General features: G+C 41.6%; 3 protein-coding genes across 3 annotated transcripts in view; all 3 read left to right on the top strand.

The window, feature by feature from the left end:
- LOC108260165 (voltage-gated potassium channel subunit beta-2) overlaps window positions 1–8,262 on the top strand; it is a 26,707-nt gene extending 18,445 nt beyond the window's left edge. The window contains exons 8-14 of the mRNA XM_017460232.3: window positions 929–1,015; window positions 1,107–1,192; window positions 1,300–1,420; window positions 2,210–2,304; window positions 2,625–2,745; window positions 2,829–2,917; window positions 3,358–8,262. Of these exons, the coding sequence (XP_017315721.2) occupies window positions 929–1,015; window positions 1,107–1,192; window positions 1,300–1,420; window positions 2,210–2,304; window positions 2,625–2,745; window positions 2,829–2,917; window positions 3,358–3,447 (689 nt within the window). The 3' untranslated portion in view covers window positions 3,448–8,262. The remainder of the gene's footprint in view (window positions 1–928; window positions 1,016–1,106; window positions 1,193–1,299; window positions 1,421–2,209; window positions 2,305–2,624; window positions 2,746–2,828; window positions 2,918–3,357) is intronic.
- Window positions 8,263–11,994: 3,732 nt separating this feature from the next.
- On the top strand, window positions 11,995–17,953 carry slc25a11 (solute carrier family 25 member 11). The gene is given in 8 exon segments (NM_001201090.1): window positions 11,995–12,139; window positions 13,528–13,680; window positions 13,855–14,061; window positions 14,166–14,256; window positions 14,591–14,681; window positions 16,731–16,830; window positions 17,097–17,148; window positions 17,311–17,953. Coding segments are annotated over 8 exon segments (927 nt in total). The 5' UTR covers window positions 11,995–12,062; the 3' UTR covers window positions 17,467–17,953.
- Window positions 17,954–19,264: 1,311 nt separating this feature from the next.
- spag7 (sperm associated antigen 7) lies at window positions 19,265–23,659 on the top strand. The gene is made up of 7 exons (XM_017460266.3): window positions 19,265–19,384; window positions 20,207–20,274; window positions 20,370–20,458; window positions 20,558–20,642; window positions 20,754–20,843; window positions 21,388–21,544; window positions 22,232–23,659. Exons 1-7 carry the CDS (start codon window positions 19,300–19,302, stop codon window positions 22,342–22,344), a joined length of 687 nt encoding a protein of 228 aa, XP_017315755.1. The 5' UTR covers window positions 19,265–19,299; the 3' UTR covers window positions 22,345–23,659.
- The last annotated feature ends 1,068 nt before the right edge of the window (window positions 23,660–24,727 follow it).

The raw sequence follows: 24,727 nt of genomic DNA, 5'->3' as shown, positions 1-24,727 counted from the left end.
CATGTGATCAAATCTCATACTTACTGTAGCAACTACTACTAGATTGTTTTCCGATCACAGCTAGTGTCCAGGAATTTTATAACCCTCAGGCCTACTGAGCACCAGTCTTCCTCGATTCATCGATTCATCGATACTTTTGAATGTGCAGTGATGGGTTTTAGATTCGAGACGCAGATCATGACAACAATCACGATGGCGGCGGAAAGTTTTAAAGAGCCGTCAGTGTGTTTATCGTAAACGTCACAGCTTGACTCGGAAACCAGACGGACGGAGATGTTTTGGATGCTGCATTTTGAAAAAAGTTTTTAAAGTATATTTGTGTCTATACGCCGCGTTCACTGCTGTCGCTTGTGGGCGTGGCCTGTCCAGCATATCTTTTTAGCTCCTGTGAGAAACAGTAGTAGCTATATAGATACAGCTTCGAAACCTGACTAGTTAGACCGAAATTAAATAACACACCTCAGAATCAGTGTGAAAATCACTGTTTTTCATGTTAAGCCTTTTAGCACGTCCCTAAAGGCGCTTTGCGTTCACTCAGCCTGCAGGACTGTTCTGTTTGGCATAACGCAAACCACAGCAGCTATAGCTGTACAAGCATCCATCTTTCAAAGCTTTCTGGGAGAGTTTTATTTTTTTAAACACCGCAGATTGATATGCTGTAATATCTCCACCCGATCAGTCAGAATTCACCAGGTTTCTGACCGATCCCACTGGTTTTGTTTTGTTTTTTGCCTTGTCATCATTCCTTCGTATTGCAAATGGCCACTCGTACACGTCCAGATCTTTTGATAAATCCAACAAGCCACCTAACATACAGTAACCAGTATAAAAAGACATTTTATTTATTTAAGTAATTATTGATGTGTTATTATTATAATGAGTTATTGATGATGATGATGATGATGATGATGATGTCATTCACTGGCAGGTCTTCGAGGTTCTTTATCAAGACTGCAGCTGGATTACGTGGACATTGTCTTTGCAAATCGAAACGACGTCAACAGTCCGATGGAGGGTGAGTTTTGAATGACCTTAAGTGCGTCATTTTGCGTATTTAAACCCTGATAAAGACTGAGCGCTCATTTAGGTGTGTGTGTGTGTTGCAGAGGTGGTGCGTGCGATGACGTTTGTCATAAACCAAGGCATGGCCATGTACTGGGGGACGTCCCGCTGGAGCGCTATGGAGATAATGGTATGATCCGTTTCTGTTTCACGGGTTTGTTTATTGTGAATCGATCCCCTTATTCCGCATCCCTCTTTCTTATTCTTTATTATGTTGTTGTGTCCTCCCACCACTAGGAGGCGTACTCGGTGGCTCGGCAGTTCAATCTGATCCCCCCGGTGTGTGAACAGGCCGAGTATCACTACTTCCAGAGGGACAAAGTGGAAGTGCAGCTGCCTGAGCTCTACCACAAAATCGGTTCGTCTGTAAAACTCACTGAAACACACGTAACGTAGTGTTTTATTCCTCTTCTACCACAGCATTATCAAAGTAGACCTCTCCTACCTTTTATCCATTTATAACTATGAGTTCGTTCCTGTTCTCACTTACGTTATAGGAGCTATAAACACTCGTCCCCTCACCAGCCCCCTCTCTATTCTCTCTCTTTATTCTCTCTCTTTATATCTCTTTATAGCAGCGCCGTGGTGTAAATATTATTAGTTACAAACTCAGACTGAGATGAAAAATAGTCTATAATATACATGAGCTAACTGTGATTGGCCAGAGTCGGTTTGATTGACAGTCAGAGAGGAAGAGCGTCCCGCCCACCAGTGATGTGATTATATAACGTATAATAATCATTATAGTGCAATTTGGCAAGGGTTCTGCTGATGGCTGGAAATTGATATCACTCTCTCTCTCTCTCTCTCTCTCTCTCTCTCTCTCACACACACACACACACACACACACACACATTTCTGCCCTTAAACGAAAAGTCATTATAGAGCAATTAGTATCTACATTTGGAGTTTCCGTGTTTGGAATGAGGCCTGTTTAAAACAAGGCCATCTTTCTGCATCTCTCTTTCTCTCCCTCTCTCTGTCCCTCTCTCTGTCTGTCTCTGTCTTTTTTCTCTCTCTATCGCTCACCTCCTCCACCCCCTCCGTCAGTCAGAGACTGATTTTCAGATTTTCTAGCTGAATGGAGCATCAAACATCAGTTGCAAAGCATTTTTCATTCCTCTCTCCGTCTCTCTCCCTCCGTCAGGTGTGGGGGCGATGACCTGGTCTCCGTTGGCGTGTGGTTTGATCACCGGGAAATACAGTGATGGCGTTCCAGAATGTTCTAGAGCTGCAATGAAAGTGAGTCATCTTGCGCTCTCTCGCTCTCTCTCTCGCTCTCTCTCTCGCTCTCTGTTTTTCCATATGGTCCTTTTACAGCTGGTACTCATGTGTGTGAGTGTGTGTGTGTGTGTGTGTGTGTGTGTGTGTGTGTGTGTGTGTGTGTGTGTGTGTATTCCTCTGGCTGATGGAGGCTCAAACCTAAAGTGGATGAGTGCTCAGTGTGATCCAACCATAAGAGCACACGTTTACAACGCTTTATACTTTAAGGATCGACCACTTAAGTTCAAATGGTGTGTGTGTGTGTGTGTGTGTGTTTGTGTGGTGTGTGTGTGTGTCAGGGCTATCAGTGGCTGAAGGAGCGTGTTCACAGTGAAGAAGGTCGGAGACAGCTGGCTAAGATCAAAGAGCTCCACCTACTGGCTGACCGACTCGGCTGCACCGCCGCACAGCTCGCTATTGGTAATAATAATAATAATAATAATAATAATAATAATTTTATAACTACTATTTTCATTTATTGCATGTCTCTCTGTTTCTTTCAGCCTGGTGTTTGCGCAGTGAAGGTGTTAGTTCTGTATTGTTGGGAGTCTCAAACGCAGATCAGCTACTGGAAAACTTGGGAGCGCTGAGGGTAACACACACACACACACACACACACACGCACACACACACACACATACATGGATATACACACTTATAAACATTAATTGAAGCCACCTTACTTTTGAGGCGTCTTTACTTTGTTAAGTCAGAAAGGCCACGCCTCCTTCACTGTGACTGACATGCCATGCCACGCCTCCTTCACTGTGACTGACATGCACAGAGGCCACGCCTTTTTCACTGTGACTGACATGCATGAAGGCCACGCCTCCTTCACTGTGGCTGCCATGTACGGAGGCCACGCCTCCTTCACTGTGACTGACATGCACAGAGGCCACGCCTCCTTCACTGTGACTGCCATGTACGGAGGCCACACCTTCTCACGCTGCTTTTGGTTGAGGTTTATTGTGTATGGCGCGTATAATGCATTATTTCTGACACACACATGGTCACACCTCTGTTCTTCTGCAGTTTCTCTCTCAGATGACTCCTCAGACGGTAAACGAGATCGACGCGCTGCTGGGCAACAAGCCTCACTCCAAGAAAGAGTCCCGCGCGTGAGGAAGGAAACGAGATGACGAGAACGCAACGACGAGAGCCGAGTGCGAGCGGGACAAAAGGATGGCTTTCGCTTCCTCCCCTTCCTGTGTACTCCATCTTCCTGCATGGCTCCTGCAAACCACCGGGCTTCCAGAACGATCCGAACCAAACCCACTCTCGATCTTTTATAAACATTTCACAGACACATCGCTACACCGTTAAAAACAAAAGGAGAGATTTTCCTCTCTACAAGAAAAAAAAATACAGACAGACTAATATCTGAATAAGAGAGAACATCATGTCTTCCAGGTGAAACACTTCGGAGAAGGGGGCGGAGTTGACAAAAAAAAACTCAGTTCCTTTTCCCAGGATGCCGTGCAGCAGGCTTTTGGTGCGTGTGTGTGTGTGTGTCTGTGTGCGTATGTGTAGCTGCTCTTCACTGCCGATGACGTTAACCCCAACCCCAAGCAGCAAAACACAACTTGTGTGTGTGTGTGTGTGTGTGTGTGTGTGTGTGTGTTAACCCACTTTTCCGCCAACACAGAACCTTTTTATGAACCGTTCCCACTTTTCCACCATTTTAAGAGCTGAATAATCCGACGAGGGCGTGGCCTAATGTAGGCATAAAAAAAAAAAACAACCGTGGTTTTTTTGAGTACTTTATACATAGCACAGAGAGTGGCACTGTGCTAATCATTTGTCTCGTAGCTGGCTACCTTTAGTTTAACGTTCATATTTTGTATTTGCTAACGTAACGTAACTTAATTACATCTCATAGAGCTAGCACAGAATGTCAACTCATGAACTAGTGAGTCGGTAGTGCTGAGGAATATTTACGTTAATATTAACGTTCACACAAAGGCTGCTAACATCGCTAGCATTGTCGCTTTCGTTCCAGAACTAGCGCAAACTCACAGGTTCGGCTAATCAAGAATGTGCTAGGTAAAAAAAAAAACCTTATGATTTGTTCGTGCCTGTGAATCAAGTCAATTGATTCACTTAAAGGAGTTGTTTAAAATTTTTGATTCATTGAAGGCCAACAGATTTGTGGTGCTAGAACAGAACCGGAAATTTGTTGGTTGACAATCATAGGACGGTTCTAGATTAATGTTCTGCTGCTGTGTCGGTGGAAAAGCATTGTGTGTGTGTGTGTGTGTGTGTGTGTGTGTGTGTTGACTCATTCTCATGGCCTGCAATAGGAGTCACACAGAACCGACTCAGTGTCATTTATTCCTCGTAATCATTCTCCCGCCATTATTCACATCCCCCGAATGGCGGATGGACAAATCGCCATGGCGACGACTGGTGTGCGAAATGGAGCGAATGTATGAACTTATTTCTTCCTCCATAGTGTCACCGTGATTGACAAACTGTGCGCATGGCCCTTTAAGACAGTCCCCACTCTCTCTCTCTCTGTGTGAGTGTATGTGTGTGTGTGTGTGTATGACTCATGCGATAACTCTTTTTCTATCTCTGAAGCAAAAAGTGTCAGAGGTCAAAGGTCAGGGAGACCAGAGAAATCATTCTAGACATCAGTGACAATGATAACATGAAGAGAAACTTCCATCGTGTGTGTGTGTGTGTGTGTGTGTGTGTGTGTGTGTGTGTGGACGCTGGTCAGTATGAAGACGTTAGATGCCATAAAGCTTGATTCTTGCTCATTTTTCTGAAAAAAAAAAAGTTTCAGTGCAGATGGTGGTGTGTTTCCATCAGCTGTTATGGCTGTTTAGGGTCATTCCTATCTTCCCAGGGTCCTATGTTCCCCAGTTCAATATTCACATTAAGTAAACTTTTCAAAAGGTTTTAAGTAGTCGTCAGGACTCCCAGGGCTCTATTAACTTTATTACCTTTTAACGTTAAACACCAAAAACACATTTTAAATGAATAACAGCATACATTAGTTTAAACATACATTACTATCCATCCTTCATCCACACTTGAAATGTGTGAAAGTTATTTGTGCTGCTCTAAAAACGGTAAAAAAAAAGTCTACGTTCATACATCCATACAGCTCAACTCCGTGCATGAACAGTACCGAACTGTTCACAATAAACTGCAGAAACGCCGGACTGTGGCCTATAAAACACAGGAAACAGTCATAAAAGGAACAAAAAGTTAAGGATGAACATGTCCCGGTAAAGTATCGCTCCAGCTTTAAATCACCTGCTCTATATCATTTCAAGGATGCACCTCCTGTGTGGAGGCAATGGTCTGAAGCCCTGACTATACCGTGTTTTTATTCTGGTTAGTCGGGCCTCCAAGTCCCTCCACATCCTACATAATTAAAGAGGCAGGAAAAATAATCAATCCTTTTTATTTTTGCCCCAAGTCACATGTCATGGATGATGAGGCACACATCATCGCCGGTCAAATTGGGACGTTTTCACGTTTTGCACTTAAGTTATTACAGAGCGTGCATTCGTGCATGAGCATGTTGTAGGTATAGGTGGGAAAAGTGGTGCCCTTTTAAATGTCTTTTAAACAAGTGTTTTTACTTTGCAACTTTACTTTATTCACAAAACCATGTTCCAATCTGGGGAACATAGAGACGCTCCCGCTCTTTAGCTATACATGTTTAGCTACTTCACTGACAACCCAGGCTAGGTATATCTATTTTTATTATTTTTAGCTTCCCATTTTTATTTTGATTAAATAACTGCCCTATTTCACAACTTTTCTGCAATATTTTAATAGCAAAAAACGGAGGCATGCTAGCTAGCTAGCTAGCTTTAGCGACTCTATCCAGTTTGTTTCCATAATTGACATTTCTGTGAAATCATTTGAAGCGGGTACGCAACACGTGACCATGTGATGGGTTTCAGTTTTCAGCGACTGGACCTGTGTGAAATGTTGCGCTATTCTCTACTTATCCCAAGCAATAGTTAGCGTTCCTGCCACAGTAGCCGCCATTTCGACTTCCCAAATGCTAACATGCACAAACTTTGTTCTAAAAAAAAAAAAAAAAGGCTTAATTTTCAAGATTTACGTGTTTTTATTTTCTGCTTACGTGTGTTTCGACCAAGTCCCCGTTTACAAATGAAATAAATCATAAAGTATGTTTTTACTGAGACACAAAAGACATGTTTAGCATTCCTGCATCTCGTGCCAGGTATAGCTGAGTGTTTAGCACTAGCGACTCTTTCGTATAACACACCTGTATGTCTCAATCTGTATGTATTATTTTATTATTTTTTATTTTTAGAGTGAATTGTAGTAACGCTAGTTGCTAGTGTTTGGGATACAACACACATTTGCTACATCATCGTTTATTTGGACAACTTGCTTTCGTCCGTACGCTAACTTTCACACCACAGATTAGCATAGACATTAGCATGAGGATGGAAGGATGGGAAACACACTACAGTTTGAGCAGTGAGATTTATTTATGACTGTTATGATGTGGATTTAGCTTTCAGGACACGTAGCGGAGCATGTTTGTTTATTAGCCGTGTGTGTGTGTGTGTGTGTGTGTGAGAGAGAGAGAGAGAGAGAAAGAGAAAGCGAGTGAAGCTTTTTTAATGACACTGGAGGATCCGTTTTTTCCAGCAAGATGTCGGGAATGTAATCAGAAAGTTTCGTTTGTTTTCGCACCCAGATGACCGTGTCTGACTCGCTGTCACTCACTTTGATGGGTTCTGATGGAATTTCATTTGCTGAGTCACTCCACTCAATGTTCCCTCATGGACCACTGTGATTTGGGACACAGCCGCAAATCTGCCCGGCAACAGCAGACGCAACGCAGCGTCTGGTGGTCTGGTGCTCCTCTCCTCTGCACTCCGTTCAAACCATTCTAAGCTGTTTGATTCTTATGAAGCAACTCAAACGACATGATTCATTTGATTCACTCGAATCACCACTCGGAGTGACGATCCACAAATATCCTTCAGGCTTAAAAAAAAAACGTGGACCACCTCCAGTATCTCATGCGCACAGTTTCACGGTTCTCAAGAACAATCTTGGTATGGTGTGGAGAGTCGAAAAATCCGATGTGTTCATTTGTGAATTGACTCGAATCACTTTGTGAACTCTTTGCTCACAAGTTGTGCCGCGTACAGCCGAGATTCAAGACGGCCGTCTTATGGTGCACATCTGAGTTCAATTTCATCCAGTGCCAGTTTATAAAAGCAATCAAGTCAGGATGAAGTGCTGACTAAAGATGAACGAATCAATGAATCAAACAATCAATGAATGAATCAAAAATCAGCCTTTGGATGTAGAATCCTGTATTAATCCTGTATTTCAGGGCAGTGATATGAATCCCTTTACTGCTGAAGAGAATCGGCTCGAGTGGCCGCTCTACAATAAGGACACGTTCATGATTATGTCACTAACCTCAACCGTTTTATTTATTTATTTTAAAAAATTAAACATTGTACTTGAGCTGGACCTGAGAGAAGCCGGACTCACGTTCAAACGCGAATGCTTTGAATGGTTTCTTTTTTTTTTTTTCATGTGATGTATTATAGTTAGCAAGATCTTAGTTATACGAAGACGAAGATCTGACCTGAGCAGCGTACATACACGTTTAGAGCACAGAAAAAAAAATCCTCCGTAACCCTGCCTGTGTCTGTTCTATTTTAATGTCTTGCACCAAGAAAAAAAAAAAAAAATGATTCACTCAAACCCTGTATCGAATGTATTCATGCTTGCCTTTAAAATGTCTGAAGAAACTCACTGCAATGTTTTTAGGCTCTTTAATCAATGTCAGATGTGTCGTGTGATTGTGCACCTCAGTGTAAGTACACACATTTGCACCGTTTTCGGACGTTCGGAATTACTGGCACCCTTCACGGATAATGAGCAAAAATGAATAGCACATGCGACAAGCGCTGTTTTCAGCTTACAGATACTTCATGCTTTTAAACATAAAATTTTCCTAAGATGTGCATTTAAAAAAAAAAAAAACTTATTTACAAAACCCTTGTTTCAATAGTATTGGCACCATTACGAGTAATACATGTGTTTTGTGACGCTCCGTGTTTTCTGGAGAGAAGAACTCGTGCAGAACATGCTGATGGTGTTCAAGGCCAAAAGTCTGATTATGACTTTTGGTCGTGAGTCTAATTCCTGGTGGGTTTTTAAAAAAATTTATGAAATCAATTTTATACGCTCCACTTGCAGCGAACAGCCATCTGTCTGTTATGTTTTGAAAGCTCTTTGTCTCCCCCCCCCCCCCCCCCCCCCCCCCCCCATGCTGATGAATGATGATGTGATTTTACATGTGCAAGAGTTTCTGAAAATATTTTTTTAAATATTCTTTTGGAGTGCCGATAATTTTCCCAAATATGATTTCATTGACAGTACAGTGATTTCACCACGTCTCAGCGAACATAATTTGTATCAGTTTTGTGTTGTACAATCATTTTTGTCCAGTAAGGGTGCCAATACTTCTGGAGTTGTGTTGCATCTAGCATACAACACAGAGTTTAAGGTGTTTTTTTTTTCTTTTTCAAAATGGATCAACATGAAAAACAGTTCTTTATTCTGAGCACTCAAGCTGAAGAAGTGAAGACGAAGCTAGTGGTGATGTCACATGATCAAGTTTGTGATTGGCTGATCCAAATGACCTTAAGCTCCACCCCTTGTGACAGCAATGTCTGTGTGATGCCTTCGACCTGGAAGAAATGCATTTCATCGTGATTAATAACATTAGTATAGTATAACAACTAGATCATATTTTTGTGTCACAGTTACAGCGTTATATATTCACACACACACACACACACACACACATCTGACTTACACTGTATAGACAATGGAACTACAAGGCTGAAGAAATCCACTCTCAGGCTTACTTATGTGTGTGTGTGTGTGTGTGTGTGTGTGTGTGTGTGTGTAGTTAGTTAATGAACTATTCATTCATCTGAGAGAAGTTGCCCCTGGCAGCAAAGCATCATAGGTAAATATAGGTGCAGTGCTGTGGGATTTGTAGAATGACTTTGCTGATAATGACATACGCTCACAGATGCTCTAACTGCTTTTCTTACACACACACACACACACGCACACACATTTTGCATACACATCAATACATATATACTAATACAGCACAGAAGAGTGACAAAAAAAAATTCAAAAGGAGTCCACAGGTATTTTCTTTCTTCATTTTTTAAAAATAAGCTAATTTATACTTCATTAATCATTTGTTTATGTTTTGTTTTTATATATTTCTACAGTATGTGATTTTTGTTTGTTGTATAACAGAACATTTTAGGGAGTAGAGCTGGTACACACACACACACACACACACACACACACACACACACACACAGAGTACAGTATGTTAGTGCTCTCAGTCCTGTGTGTGTGTGTGTCTGTGTGCATGAGAAATGTGGGGGTTTTGGGTGTTGGCAGTTGACGCACTGCATGAATTAAACAATGCAGACTGACTGCAGGAATTATCATCAAATCAGCATTCACATTACTGCAGCCTGCACAACCACAGCTCTCTCTCTCTCTCTCTCTCTCTCTCTCTCTCTCTCTCTCTCTCTCTCTCTTTCTCTGTCTCTCCCTCTCTCTCTCTCTGACAATTACACTCTCCCTTCACCAGCGTCTCAATTTTATACGCACACACACACACACACACACACACACACAAATCACTGTATGATGCTGCATTCCAGGCAGTGGTGGCTCAGTGGTTAAGGTCATGGACTACTGATAGAAGGTTGTGAGTTTAAATCCCATAATACCACCAAGCTGCCCCTGCTGGGTCCTTGATTAAGGCTAGGGGTGGTTATTATTATTATTATTAACAACAACAACATTACTACTAATAATAACACCAATGTCATATGATGCAAAAGTGAACGATTTAATAAATCTCTGTGATAGGCTAATCTGAATAATAACAGAATTTACACTACAACACCTCGGCAATTTTTAAAATTAATTTCAGCATTTTCCCTCGAGTGTAATATTACATAGGAAGAAGCGTGTTCAGCTAGCCAACACACAGAAGCAAACTTTTACCTATAACCGACAAACAGGTGAGCAAACATTTTACAATCTAAAGAAATAACTTGGAGGCATAACATTGGATTTCTTCAAGACGTTTCTTCTAGCTGTTGTTAGCTAACGGTGATATTGAATTCTCAACACTACTGAAGAAGATGTGGCCTAATCTTATCTTAGCTATGACTTTTTTGTAACTTGTTAGACAACAAATACATGTTGCTTAACTGTGTGTGTGTTTTATGTCTGATGGGGATCTACTCAGGCATTACACAGATAGGCGGAGCCACATTATGTTATTTTTTATGGATGCAAATTAGTATTTTACTCCACACTAGATTTCCACCCCAGAAAAGTCCCAAATGACATACTATACACTTATACTATGCACTATACACTCTGACGTCTAGTGTATGAATTTTAGAATGGTAGTATCGTCTCAAATGGCACACTTTCGGTTTTGTACTAACCGGAAGTATATGCTGTTTCCCGGGTAAGGGCAAATTATGTCAGACGCACGTAATGCGTTGGCACCAGCATTAGCAGCATTAGCCAAACAGATAACAAAAATGAATTGGTACAGTTTACTATTTATGTTAATCATCTGTGAACTTAAAGTGCACTTTGTTTCTGGGGTGTTTCAGTGTGAACACACTAATCACACTATTCATACTACAAAATGGCGTAGAATAGTGCATAAGTGTGCAATTTGGGACGCACGGATTGGTTCTATCCTGGACACCCCATTCTCAGTTATAGGCCACTTTGCATAAAAGCATCAGCTAAATGAGTCAATGTAAATAACTGTGCTATAATTATATATTAATTAACTAATCTTTATTCAACTTAAGGTCACCCAAGGTCATGTTTTCATTCAGAACATACAGGACACACGCAAGGACATGATGTTTATTTGCGGTGCAGGATTACGTAATCTGTCTGTAGAATCAGTCCTTCACTTTTACTTTTACGTGTGCATGCCCCTTTAAGAGTAAACGCTCGCAACGAACGCCTCACATCACGTGACCGAATCCCTGGCTTCTCATTGGATCAACCGTTTCCATGTTCGTGACTAAACTCTTTCCATTCCATTGCCTTGTCCTTTCGACAATTTTAATAGTACTGTAGTAAACACTATTTCATAATTATTAATATAACATTATTTACAATGTTAGCATTGCGAACTATTCTGCGTTCTATTCATGCAGTAGTATGTTAAACAACAACAACAACAGCTAAACGGCTAGCTTAAATCTTCACAGACTTGCTAATTACGTGAGCAGTTTGTGGTCACGTGACCAAAATAGTTGAATCCCATTGGCTGGTACACGGTTACGTGGTCCGCTTCAGCGACTAAAATTTTCTTTCTCGTTTCACAATTTCACACTATACTACTAAAATACTGATATTATAATAAATACATTTACTACGTATGTAGTGATGCTATTCTGACGTATAATTTAGTGCGGATATTTGGGGCTTTTTTATTGTAGCCGTTAGCGTAGTGGGGGTTTTTTTTCGCGTTTACGTGCGCGCACCCTGTTCACGTGACCATAATTCCTGTTTCTGATTGGTTCAGAGTATTTACGTGCGCGCTCGCCGGTGTGTCACCTTGCTGAACACGGTGGTGGTGGAGGATCCGAGTGTCTGAGAAACCCCAAGAAGAATAAAACACCGCAGACATGGCAGAAGCGTCGCAGTCAGTAAAACCCAAAACCTCCCCAAAGTCTATCAAGTTCCTGTTCGGAGGCTTGGCTGGGTATGTAAAGGACAAAGTGTTGTTAACGCTTGTAAACGTTGCATATAAGGAGGGAGGGGGGTTACTTATTTTAAAAAAAAACTGTTGTGTTTTTTTTTTATTTTATTTTTTTTTTTACATTATTATCTTCTGCTATGTGCTGCAGGATTTCCAGTTTGCTCAGTGTCTTCACGGCTTTAAAACTTCCCTGATCCATGGAAATGGCTATCAAATATAACTGGGAATCCATCATTTCCACTTAGAAACATGGCTTCCAAATTAAATTAGTTAGATGCTGATTGTTTTTTTTTTTTTTTAAGTTTGAGGAACCTTGGCAATGCTGAAGGTCTTCTACACCAGTATGGAGGCCAGACTTCTACCACAAAGCAAGCATGTGCTTCAGACTGATCTGTTCCTCCACCTTAAAGGTCACAGATGCTAGGAATGTGCTGTCAGAGTCCAAAAACACCCAGATCAACAGTACTGAAGCAATGATTCGAACAGTTCCTGGTCCAACATGTGCACGAAATGATGATGTTGATGATAAATAACCAAATCTAGGTCTCCTACATAACAGGTTCTTGCTGTCCTGCATTTGCATCCAGGACCAGTGTTGGGAACATCTGATCTAAATCGTAAACATGTCCAGAATGGTTCAAGCGTTGTCTCGGTCATCATGTGGTCCAGGATATTCGGGACTTCGTTATACGACGTTTTTTCAGCCGTGTGCTGTTTGTTTACAGTCAGCCCCTGTCATTTGGGTCCAAACTGAGATAAGGCTGTTTGTGACATCATTTCTTACGCAGTGTTTTTTTTTTTTTTCTTTCTTTCTTTTTCTTTTCATGTCTGTGTGTTTGCAGTGAATATTTGTCTTTGTCTTTGCCCAGCATACACATTCGGTAGATTAAAGGTGCTGTCATTGATTTATTTATTTATTTATTTATTCATTCATTCATTCATTCATTCATTCTTCATGTCTGGCTTGAATATTTAAGTAGGGAAAAACTCTGCTTTCTGTGGCACTACACACAGTAAAGGAAGAGGGGGAAAAAAACGAACGAGCCGTGTGAACCACCATCGTCAAATCAGACCAGTCAAACAAGCACGTACTTTCGCATGACAATCATGTTGGCTGTTAATTCAGATCAGTTCAGCTCCAGCATCCGGTTTTTCAGCGTAACAGAGGCTGTATTTGTTCTGAAATAGCTCCGTAACTTCAGATAAGCTTTGCTGAAGTTGCTGATTGCAGCTTTAAGTGTCTGTCATTTAAATTTTAAACATTTATTCAGAGATAGTGGTTAGATTAAATACAGACTCCTTCTGAGTTACTGGCTCATTTACTGATCGATATTCTCTCTCTCTCTCTCTCTCTCTCTCTCTCTCTCTCTCTCTCTCTCTCTCTCTCTCAGGATGGCGGCTACGGTGTTTGTTCAGCCGTTGGACCTGGTGAAGAACAGGATGCAGTTGAGCGGTCAGGGTTCAAAGGCTCGTGAATATAAGACGAGTCTGCACGCTGTGGCCAGCATCCTGCGCAACGAAGGAATCCGGGGCATTTACACAGGGTGAGGGGGCAGTTAGTGCAGAGGGGAGGGCATATTTACATTTGGTGAGGGGGGGTATGTGAAGGGAGAATTTCTGTGAAGGAGGTATTTATGGATATGGAGCATGTACACGGTTTGTTGCTAGTCCACCTTACGTTATCCACAACCCCCCCCCTGTCGTGTGCGTCTCTGTAGTCTCTCGGCCGGTCTCCTCAGGCAGGCGACCTACACCACCACTCGTTTGGGGATTTACACAATTCTGTTCGAGAAACTGACAAAAGCAGACGGGACTCCTCCGAATTTCTTAATGAAGGCGCTGATCGGAATGACGGCCGGAGCAACGGGAGCGTTCGTCGGCACTCCGGCTGAGGTGGCGCTCATCCGCATGACCGCAGATGGACGGTGAGCACCAAACTGAAGAAAAACTGTGCGTGTGTGTGTGTACGTGCATAATAATCTTTCTCTCTCTCCCTCTTTGTTTCTTTGTTTCTTTTTTCATCTGCCAGTCTTCCCCTTGATCAGAGGAGGGGTTACACAAATGTCTTTAATGCCCTCATCCGGATCACCAGGGAGGAAGGGCTCACAACATTGTGGAGGGTGAGTGTGTGTGTGTGTGTGTGTGTGTGTGTGTGTGTGTGTGTGTGTGTGTGTGTGTGTGTGTGTGTGTGTGTGTGTGTGAGAGAGAGAGAGAGCGAGAGACACAGGAGTGTGAGGAGTGTGTAATGTTTTTAAACATTAACCTGGCCTGTTTAATCGGAAAGCTTCGCCCACTCCTGCTACAATTCCAACTCGTGCATCTATTGATGAGCACAAAGGTCACGCCTCCTTCACTGGGACTGACAGTCATAGAGGCCACGCCCCCTTTAGTGCTCGTGTTAATGAGAGGCTGTAGGTGTTAATAAGTTAATCTGTGTGTGTGTGTGTGTTACAGGGCTGTATACCCACCATGGCCAGGGCAGTGGTAGTGAATGCAGCACAGCTGGCTTCTTATTCACAATCTAAACAGGCTCTGCTGGACACAGGTGAGACGCTACACCTCCATGTTCGAGCGACCTCCACCTTCGCATCTTTTGTTAAACTCGAACTCCACCCCTATGTAAATAAATGGCAGTGCTTTTTTTTTTTTTTTTTTTTTTTTTTTTTTGGTTTAAACTGGGATTCCTCCCTCACTTCATCTCCACCTAAACAGAGCGATGCAGCGGCGCTTTAGTCTGTCATTTCTCATTAATATGACCTTGAGCATCGCTGGAGAATGGAAAGCCAGTGAGAAAAGAAGCTCTCTTGCTTTTATTTTTAGGAGCGAAACCTGACTTGTCCACCTGTGACATCATCGCAGCTCAAAAAAATATCTTTCTCAGGAAGAATAATATATTTCCTTTCATTTTTTTGTTTTTTTTTGTTTGTGTTTTTAAAAAAATGCTCAATTAATATCATGATACTCTGAAGCCGTGATCGTTTTAAAAACCGGAACACGTCTAATCCGGATCAGTCTGTCTGATTTCGCTCATGTTTTTGCATCTTCACTCAAGGAGCTTAAGGGCATTTCCTTTCTGGCTGTTAACTGGTTTTTACAGGTAGTCGTATACAACGCCTTTGTTTAGTTCTGCAAGACATAACATGCAATAGCAAAATTTGCTAAATGCGTGCCAATTCACGTGCTTGTACTATGCCCTGGAAGTACGCGCTCTTTTTATGAAGGAAACAATACATACGTTTGAGTGTGTAGTAAAAGAGAATGTGAGTCCTGGGACACGCTAACAAACACATCATGTAACGGAAGAGAACGTTGTTGTTGTTGCCGAATTACACACACTGTCACCGTAAACACACTCCTCGCTGCGTTTCAGATTTTCTTCATTCATTATTCCGTATATACAGTATCTCACAGAAGTGAGTGCACCCCTCACATTTGTGTAAATATGTGATGATATCTTTTCATGTGACGACACTGAAGAAATGACACTGTGCTACAGTGTAAAGTAGTGAGTGTACAGCTTGTGTAACTGTGTCAATTTGCTGTTCCCTCAAAATAACTCCACACACAGCCATTAATGTCTAAACCGCTGGCAACAAAAGTGAGTACACCCCTAAGTGAAAATGTCCAAATTGGGCCCAAAGTGTCGATATTTTGTGTGAACACCATTATTTTCCAGCACTGCCTTCACCCTCTTGGGCATGGAGTTCACCAGAGCTTCACAGGTTCCTCTGGAGTCCTCTTCCACTCCTCCATGACCACATCACGGAGCTGGTGGATGTCAGAGACCTTGTGCTCCTCCACCTTCCGTTTGAGGACGCCCCACAGATGCTCAGTAGGGTACAATACAAGCTGTACACTCACTACTTTACACTGTAGCAAAGTGTAATTTCTTCAGTGTGTCACATGAAAGGATCTCATCAAATATTTACACAAATGTGAGGGGTGCACTCACTTTTGTGAGATACTGTAACTATACTGTATCATTTCATTTAGACTACCTATCCCTTGATTTATACCCGTCCCTGGTCCGCCATGCTTGCAGGGTGAATTCGGCAAAGCGAACCGTCATGAAACTCCTCCTCTTCCTCCTCCTCTTCCCCTCATGCAAGGAGTTGTGGGTAATATTATCTGAAGAAGTCTACACAGATCCACACTTTGAAAAGCTCCTGGAAACAGTAGAGCGTCCGGGTACTTTTGGGTGGGATTCTCTTTTCAACTCGACGTGCTATGATTCGGGACGCGCTGATTCTAATCTCGGGTACTGTTTAGGACGGATCGGAGGCCGGGTGGGTGGGACGCAGCACTAGTTTACCTCCGCCCCCCCCGGGTTTCCTGGTCTTCCAGTTTCACTGCCTTGCGAGTTCCCGAGTTTCCACATCACGTCTCGCGTCTCATGCATGTTTAATAATTTTCCGGATGTCTGATTCCATCCCTGGTTTTGATTTTAAATGCTTTTAATATATTAATGTGATGCTGTAAATCATGATTGTAAAAGTGTGATATCAGCTCTGACTGGTACACATGAAGTTAAACATTGACAGTTCAGTACCCTGTGTGTGTGTGTGTGTGTGTGTGTGTGTGTGTGTGTTGGCAGGTTATTTCTCCGATGATATCCTGTGTCATTTCTGTGCCAGTATGATCAGCGGGCTCGTCACCACAGCCGCCTCCATGCCAGTCGACATCGCTAAAACCAGGTCGAGCGCCTCCTCGCTATACAGCACTGACACCCAGACGCTGTTCACACCTGTGTGTGTGTGTGTGTGTGTGTGTGTGTGTGTGTGTGTGGTTTGAGACGTTACTGCACTACAAATATCCAGGAATTAGACTGTCTCTACGCAGTGTACAGTGTAAGAATGCGCTGCGGTGTTTAGGACGGAGCCGATGTGGACGGAATTTAGTGCCGGTGTTTTGTGTGTGTTTGGTGATTGAAGTAGAACTCACGTTCATGTCTGTGTTTCAGGATCCAGAACATGCGCATGATCGACGGCAAGCCAGAGTACAAGAACGGACTCGTGAGTGGTTTTGTAGATCTGTGTGTGTGTGTGGAAGAGAGAGACAGAGATAATGTATGCGTGTGCACGTGACCCGGACGTGGTTCCGGATTCGGGTCAGTGTGGTGTAAATAAAGGCCGAGAGTCTCACTTTGTTTACACACGTGTCTTGTGTGTGTGCAGGACGTGCTGGTGAAGGTGGTGAGGAACGAGGGCTTCTTCAGCCTGTGGAAGGGTTTCACGCCGTACTACGCCCGGCTCGGCCCACACACCGTCCTCACCTTCATCTTCCTCGAGCAGATGAACAAGTTCTACAAGATCTACTTCCTGGACTCGTAGAGTCTTAACGGGAACCCGAGCAGCTCGGGTCGGTCGAGGTTCTGAGCCGTTCTCGGGGGTCTGTGTGTGTGTGTTCGTGTGTGTGTGTGTTCGTGTGTGTGTGTGTTCGTGTGTGTGTGTGTTCGTGTGTTCTAACACGCCCTCCTTGACTTCCGCTGACTTTCCCCTGCTAGGAAAGTAAAGTTGTGTCGATCTCTCACACTGTAACGTAACGGTTCTGAAGACGAAGGGGAAGTCAGCAAGGGCGTGTTTGAAAGGGCATTTGGGACACAGCCTCTAGTCTTACTCTCCCACCGATCTTCTCATCATCAGCTGTGTGTCCTGTTCTTTCACACGCCGACCCTGAGAGACTCGGCTCAGAACCCTGCGCCGTTTATCGGACTTTCAGTACAACCTATACGAAGAAGAAAAAGTTCCTGTCTTGTACATGAAGCTACTCGTCGACACATTTCTCATTTTATTTTCTGCTCCTAAATTAAAGACTGAATCAGAATTTCTTGGTGTGAATCCGATCTTAGTGATGGGGTGTGTGTGTGTGTGTGTGTGTGTGTGTGTGTGTGTGTGTGTGAGTGAGTGTGAGAGAGAACCCAAGTTTCTCTGCTGTTAGTTTTACCAACATACTGTATAAAATAAGTGTTAAATAAGCGCACAGGGTAAAAAAACGTTAAATTTAATATAACATGATCCGCTTGTGCATTGTAATTATACTTTTATAAACCGAACATGGATTGCACTGGATATCTCGGCCAAGACCTGAATAAGAATGAAAAATAAAAGGCCTCCATTTGTATTTAGAGATTATTGAGAGAGGCTGAATTTCCTCGTAGCTGCTTGTGGGTAAAAATCGTTTATAAAATTTTCCATTTGAGAAGGAGGCAGCGTTTTGTCCTGGGATCAAATCTGTCTTCTTTTCATCTGGATTCGTTTAAAGGCAGCGTTGTGTGTCCTTCTCAGAGAAGAACTGAAATACAGCACCGTAGTGTCCTAATAAATAATCTGCTAAAGGGTTATGTGTTCTAAATAAATTTATATTTAAATAAAATAAAATGTTGTGATATGAGGTTATATCAGCACACGTCTACACAGTTTTGTTTTTGTTTGTTTTTTTTTTGTCTTTGTCTTCGGCAATTTCTTGCAACGTGTCATGTTTAAGACTCAACACTAAATGTGAATCCTGCAGTGCATCTTTATTTCTTTCTGAAAACAAACAGTTCAGATTTCTGCCTAGTTCAGTCATTAATTCTTTTTTTTTTTTTTTTACCTTTTCTCATACTAAGGTTTTAAAGCATGTGTAAAACCTCTCAATGTTGTCATTCTCAGTCTTTTAGTTTTTGTTGTTTTCCCCTTTTTTGTTTGGCATACCACCCATACACAAGTTAAGGATATTAAAATATAATTAATATTGGAACAAATTCAGATTTTGGCTTGCTTTCCTTTTTTTTTTTTTTTTTTTTTTTTTTTTTTTTTAAAAGAAAATGTTTTCATTTGGGATGAAAATACACCTTTTTTTTCCCCTCTCCTCTCTCCCCTAAAACAGACCGTAAATGTAATGCAGGAATGGAGAGCGAAGAAATGAAAAAAGGGAATAATGAAAATGCTCCTTTAAAGCATTGTGATCATTTAAAATAATATAATGTATATATTATGATTAGAAATTATTTATTATTAGTTACGATTATATAATAGTCTCGTTTTATTTGAATAAACTAGACGTATTGTATTTATTTATATTTTTATATACAGAGAGCACGCCCTCTAGCGGTTAAACCCTAGCAGTAACGCCGCCGCTACTCATAAGACTTCCGGTTTCCGGTTAGAATCATTCAGTCCAAGATGGCGGACCTCCTGGGCTCAATCTTGAGCTCGATGGAAAAACCTCCAACAGTCGGCGACCAGGAAAGCCGCCGAAAAGCTCGAGGTACGCAGTTTTAAACACTTTAATACCATGGAAATTAAGTCATTAAACACATTGTACTCGTGAAGACGTCACATTTATGGAGTTTATAGATATATATTTTTATCGACGTTTGTTCAGCCGCCGCTGCCCCAGTCTGTAGCGCTCGCGCTGAAGGGGAAAAATTCTTCCAATCGCAGCAGAAGAAATGAGGTTATACTGGTGACGTCACTGCTGCCCTGAATTCTGATTGGCTGTCTCTAAATAGCCCTCCGCGTTCATTGGAAACTGGAAGGGTTGTGTCCCAAATCGTGGGTCCTAATAAATAGTGATGTATAAAAATAAATTTAAAAATCTCTATTGTTGATCTGTGTTATTACATTAGTTTTTTTTTATTTATTTATTTATTTATTTATTTATATTATTATTTTTTTCCCTTGATTTTAATATGTATATTTTATTTACAAGAGAAAAAAATACCTAAGATCACCTAAAGACTAGCCATAGAGTTAATGTAGTGTTTAATAGTCTAGGGTAGACTGCAGTTTGGGACATGGCCAGTCATCATCACAAATGATGTACAAAAATAAATAAATACATTTTGATTTACTACATAGAGAAAATAATAGACTATGCTTCCTGTTTAGTGCACTACGCTTTCAGTAAGGAGGCATTAAGGATTCAGGATTCAGCCCTGTGCCCTCTTTATAAGGGTACAAACTGCCACCTCTGACATCCTAAAGTCCACTTTACATCTGTTAGGAGCAGCTCTGGGCTAGTTCCATGTTTAGCGTGCTACATAATGGTTTCTAAATGTCCGTGTTCACTTCCTGTGGGGCGTCACAGAGCAGGCCGCCCGCATGAAGAAGATGCAGGAGGACGAGAGGAGAAAGAAAGCAGAGTTTAGGAAGAAGGTACGAGTGGTTTTGTGTGCAAACAGAAACCTGGTGTTCGTCAGAGTGTTGAACTTTAATTGACTAAATGATCTCGTTGATGATGTTTGGGTCAGATGGAGAAGGAAGTGTCGGATTTCATCCAGGACAGCAGTCTGCAGAAGAAGAAGTACGCACCCATGGGGAAGATTGAGAGAAGCATCCTGTGAGTCAAGCACTTCTTTTTCCTTCTTCTTCAGTTATTTGCAAGGTGCCAATACTTCTAGAGTTGACTCTGTGTTTTTCCTGCTCTCTCGTCACCCAGGCACGATGTGGCCGAAGTGGCGGGTCTGACCTCCTTCTCGTTCGGGGAGGATGAAGAAAGCAGATACGTGATGCTCTTTAAAAAGGTGAGCATTGATATCTATCTGCTCCCGCTTACATATCATACACTCGCAGTAGGAACTGATCGTGTGTGTGTGTGTGTGTGTGTGTGTGTGTGTGCGTGTGTGTGCGCGCAGGAGTTCGCGCCGTCGGATGAGGAGTTGGAGGCGTACCGTAGAGGAGAGGAGTGGGATCACGCCAAAGCGGAGGCGAGACGCAAGCTGAGGGTGAGCAGCCCTGTCTTTACACGAGAGAGAGAAAGAGGAGGAGCCTCAAACTGCAATTTTTAAAACCTAATATCGGAAGTTTTTTATTAACAAATTAAGTGAAATTAAACTTAAAACAACAACAACAAAAAATAAGGCTGAAGAGGATATAATCTGTTTAAATTCCAATTTCACTTCTTTCAGAGCTCATATATCTGAGAAACCCTCACACTGAAGTGGTTATAAATTCTGCAAATATTTGTGTGTTCAAAGGCAAAAATGTCATATTTAAGCCCCTTTTCCTGCTGTTTCTGCAGCAGTGCACACATCCAAATCCGGTTTTTAAACAAATTAAACAGTCCTAGTCTGCGGTTTCATATTTTCCAACAGTAGGTGTGTAATCGTAGATAAGTGAAATCTTTCCAGACCAAGCTCATTGATCCGTTACTAATAAACTGAACCGAACAGGATGAACTGGAACGCTTTACATCAAACACGAGTGTTGATCAGATTAGCATGAATCCAATTGGCTCATATCACATTGCCCCGCCCACTCCCTCCTCAGGAACAGGCGGCGTTGGAGGAGGAAGCAGCCAGTCAGAGTCAGAAGAGGCCGTCGTCTCCCAGCTCCAACTACAGAGACAAATACAGCCATCTGATTGGCACGTCTGCTGCTAAAGACGCCGCCCACACGCTGGAGGCCAACCAGGCGTACGGCTGTGGTGAGTCTCTCTCACACACACACACACAGACACACAGACGTGCACAAGACTATTAAACCAAATGGTTCATTCCATAAATAAACCTTGTCCCTGGTGGAACTTATATGAGAGATATAATATTTATAATAATATATGTTTGGGGCCATATTTGAGTTCTGAACTGTCAAAATTTGCGATGCAACTTGCGGAGCTTTTCGTGCTTTTTTTTTTTTTTTTAACAAAATAGTTACACAGTGATGTTTGTCGGTAAACGAGATCTTTTAGCTGTACTCGTGTTCGACGCAGGTGAATCTGAGACGGCTTCGGCTGAACACGCGTCGTGACGACGTCATGTGATGCGTCTCGGCCCGAATCTGCGGATAGTCTGTGGTAATTGTGAAAGATTGCCGCCCCTGCGAATATTGCGGAGTTTGCCTGATTTTGCGTTCGTGTCTGCGGAATCCTGGAGAGACCGACTTGCTGACTGAAAAATTACACGACTTGCCGACTTTGATTCAACCTTAAATGAGTTTTGAAGCCTTTATGAAAGATCCCACCCTCGCTACCTTCAGTGAACATTTTAGAGTAAAATCTGCTGTTCACTCTTCCTTACACACACACACTCCCGTCACTGTCTTCCTCTCTTGTTTTAAAATGATTGATTAGTCTGTTTCCTGATTTCTGATTGGTTCTTTCTCACTCTGATAGTCCCTGTGGCCAATAAGAGAGACACACGCTCCATCGAGGAGGCCATGAACGACATCCGGGCTAAAAAACGCCTCAAGAGAGGAGAAGAGGACACAGGGGCCAGCGGCCTGTGAGACTGCTGTGTGTGTGTGTGTGTGTGTGTGTGTGTGTGTGTGTAGGTATGTGTATAAGAGAATCAGGGTGTGTATTCATAGATGTGTCCCTGTACAGTATTGTACTCTCTAGCAATATTTCCCTGAGGGTGTGTGCGTGTGCGTGTGTGTACACACACACACATTGTTTAGCGGTCACTCTGGCCTTGTCTGCTGCTTCTACCCTCCTCATAGTTGTGTGTTTTTGTTTTAAAGCTCGTTAGTTTAGTGGATTTTATTTCCGCGTGTCTTCATGCTGTGAAGTTAAGACACGTTTTTTTTTTATTTTTAGTGAGTTTGTTAAATAAAGCGACATGTAAAGGCAAAATTTGGTCACGGAGGTGTGCGTGCGGATCATTGTCCATCTTTGGGAATGTGGGTGGGGCCACGAGTTTTTTTGGAAAAGGAGTAAATGCACTTGGGAAATCGTGACTAAGAAATGAAATGTGGGTGTGTCACTGGAGGGCCCATATATGGAAATGCGGGTGTGTCCAAGTGGCCACAATATATGAAGGTTGCAGATGGAAATGTGGGTGTGTCAATATGGACCATATATGGAAATGTGGGTGTGCCTTTGAGTCCCTATAATTGCAGTATAAGGAAATCAATGGCACTGATGTAAAAAAAAGTAGTATTTTAAGATTTGGTCATATTTGAAGTCATATTTGAAGTCATATAAGGACAAAGACACGCCCACCCGTCTCTCCTCGGACAGATCCACTCCAATAGAAAAAATCGATTTTGTGTTTTTGTATTGAGTGTTTATGACTGTTCAAACCACTTTTTATCCAAACTCACTCTCCTGGAGTTACGGCCTGCAGTGTGTTCATGTGAAGTGTGCATCATTTTACAAAAAACGCTAATGCTAACTGGTCTCTCAGTTAGACCAGCCTTTATATCAACTTCAGATAGCTCCCGTGCTAGAAATATTGGATTTTAATCGATGGTGCATGTTCAGATATGAAGCAGACCCTTTGGTGTAGTAGAATAAAACTCTATGTTGTCATTGGTGAGTCTGTGTTCATCACTAAATTGTGCTCTTCATATTTCAGACAGCAAGTAAATCATACAAAAACACATGTGGAACTTCCTTCCTATTTATAGCATTTTAAAGCCTTGTTACTGTTTACCACCTTTAATATGTAATAAATATAAAGCTGAAATAGTCTGTGTCAGTAATGAATCCTGTAACTGTCCACATTTTACACACTGTATCTGAGGAGCCTGGTGTTCTAACAGACTCGACTGTTAAGGCTACTCGCGTTTGGGGTTTTAAATAAAGGATTAAACGCTGAAACATTGTGGTTTGTGTTTATTTAATAACTGCAGTTAATGCGTCATAAAATATAAGAGCCAATCATGTTCTGGTCTGCAGAATTTAGATTTATCTATAAGATTATTAACAGTTCTGTGGCGGTGCTACTTCAGTTTAACTGATTTTTTTTATTATTATTATTTTTTTTTATATATACACACACTTGGTCCAGGAGTGTAATCACGAGCTCTTCCTTCTCAGGTCACTGAAATCGAGTGGATGATTTGGATGTTAAATGAGGTGCGTGGAGCGGTTACCCACTGAGGCAAATCATATAGAATAGCTTTAAAGTGTCTATGGAAGTCTTTTTCTCATCACTTTAACTCTATAAAACACAATAACGAGGGCTGAAAGATAAACAACATGGATGGATTTAAGAAACTACTCGTATGTCTAAATTACTGTACTGTACAAACTTGTTTTCTTTATAATGTGTGTGTGTGTGTGTAAGGAGTTATTTCATATCTAATTTAGTGTATTAATATATGAATTTTAATGAACAGAAATTTATAAATTAAATCGCCACCTACTGGACTATTAATCACTTGGCTGATAAAGCTACAGATTTTAACTCAAACTATTAGACACTACATTTATTTAAAAAATAAACTAAAATATGTTGAAGGATGAAGGATGTAATGTTATTTAATTGCGAATCTGTTTTTAGAGGATTTAAACCTAACATGGCGAACAAATTATATTATAGAATTCAGGCAATTTTACTGGGGTTATCTCATACAGTGTAGCAAGTAATAATCTGGAAAAACCTTTGTAATATCACAGTCTAAAACTGGATTTAAAGAGAAGCAAATTAGTAAATGAATCACATGTAAATGAATCACATGAAAATGTATCACTTCAGTATGAATCACATGAAAATGAATCACATGTAAAGGAATCATACTTAAGAATCACATGAAAATGTATCACTTGAAAATGAATCTCATGAAAATGAATCACATGTAAATGAATCATACGTAAATGAATCACATGTAAATGAACCATATGAAAATGAATAAATAAATTAAAGACAACCCCACTTCTAAGATT

The sequence above is a fragment of the Ictalurus punctatus genome, chromosome 28 (assembly GCF_001660625.3).
Source record: "Ictalurus punctatus breed USDA103 chromosome 28, Coco_2.0, whole genome shotgun sequence".
Lineage (NCBI taxonomy): Eukaryota > Metazoa > Chordata > Actinopteri > Siluriformes > Ictaluridae > Ictalurus > Ictalurus punctatus.
This window is presented reverse-complemented; position numbering and strand designations above follow the sequence as displayed.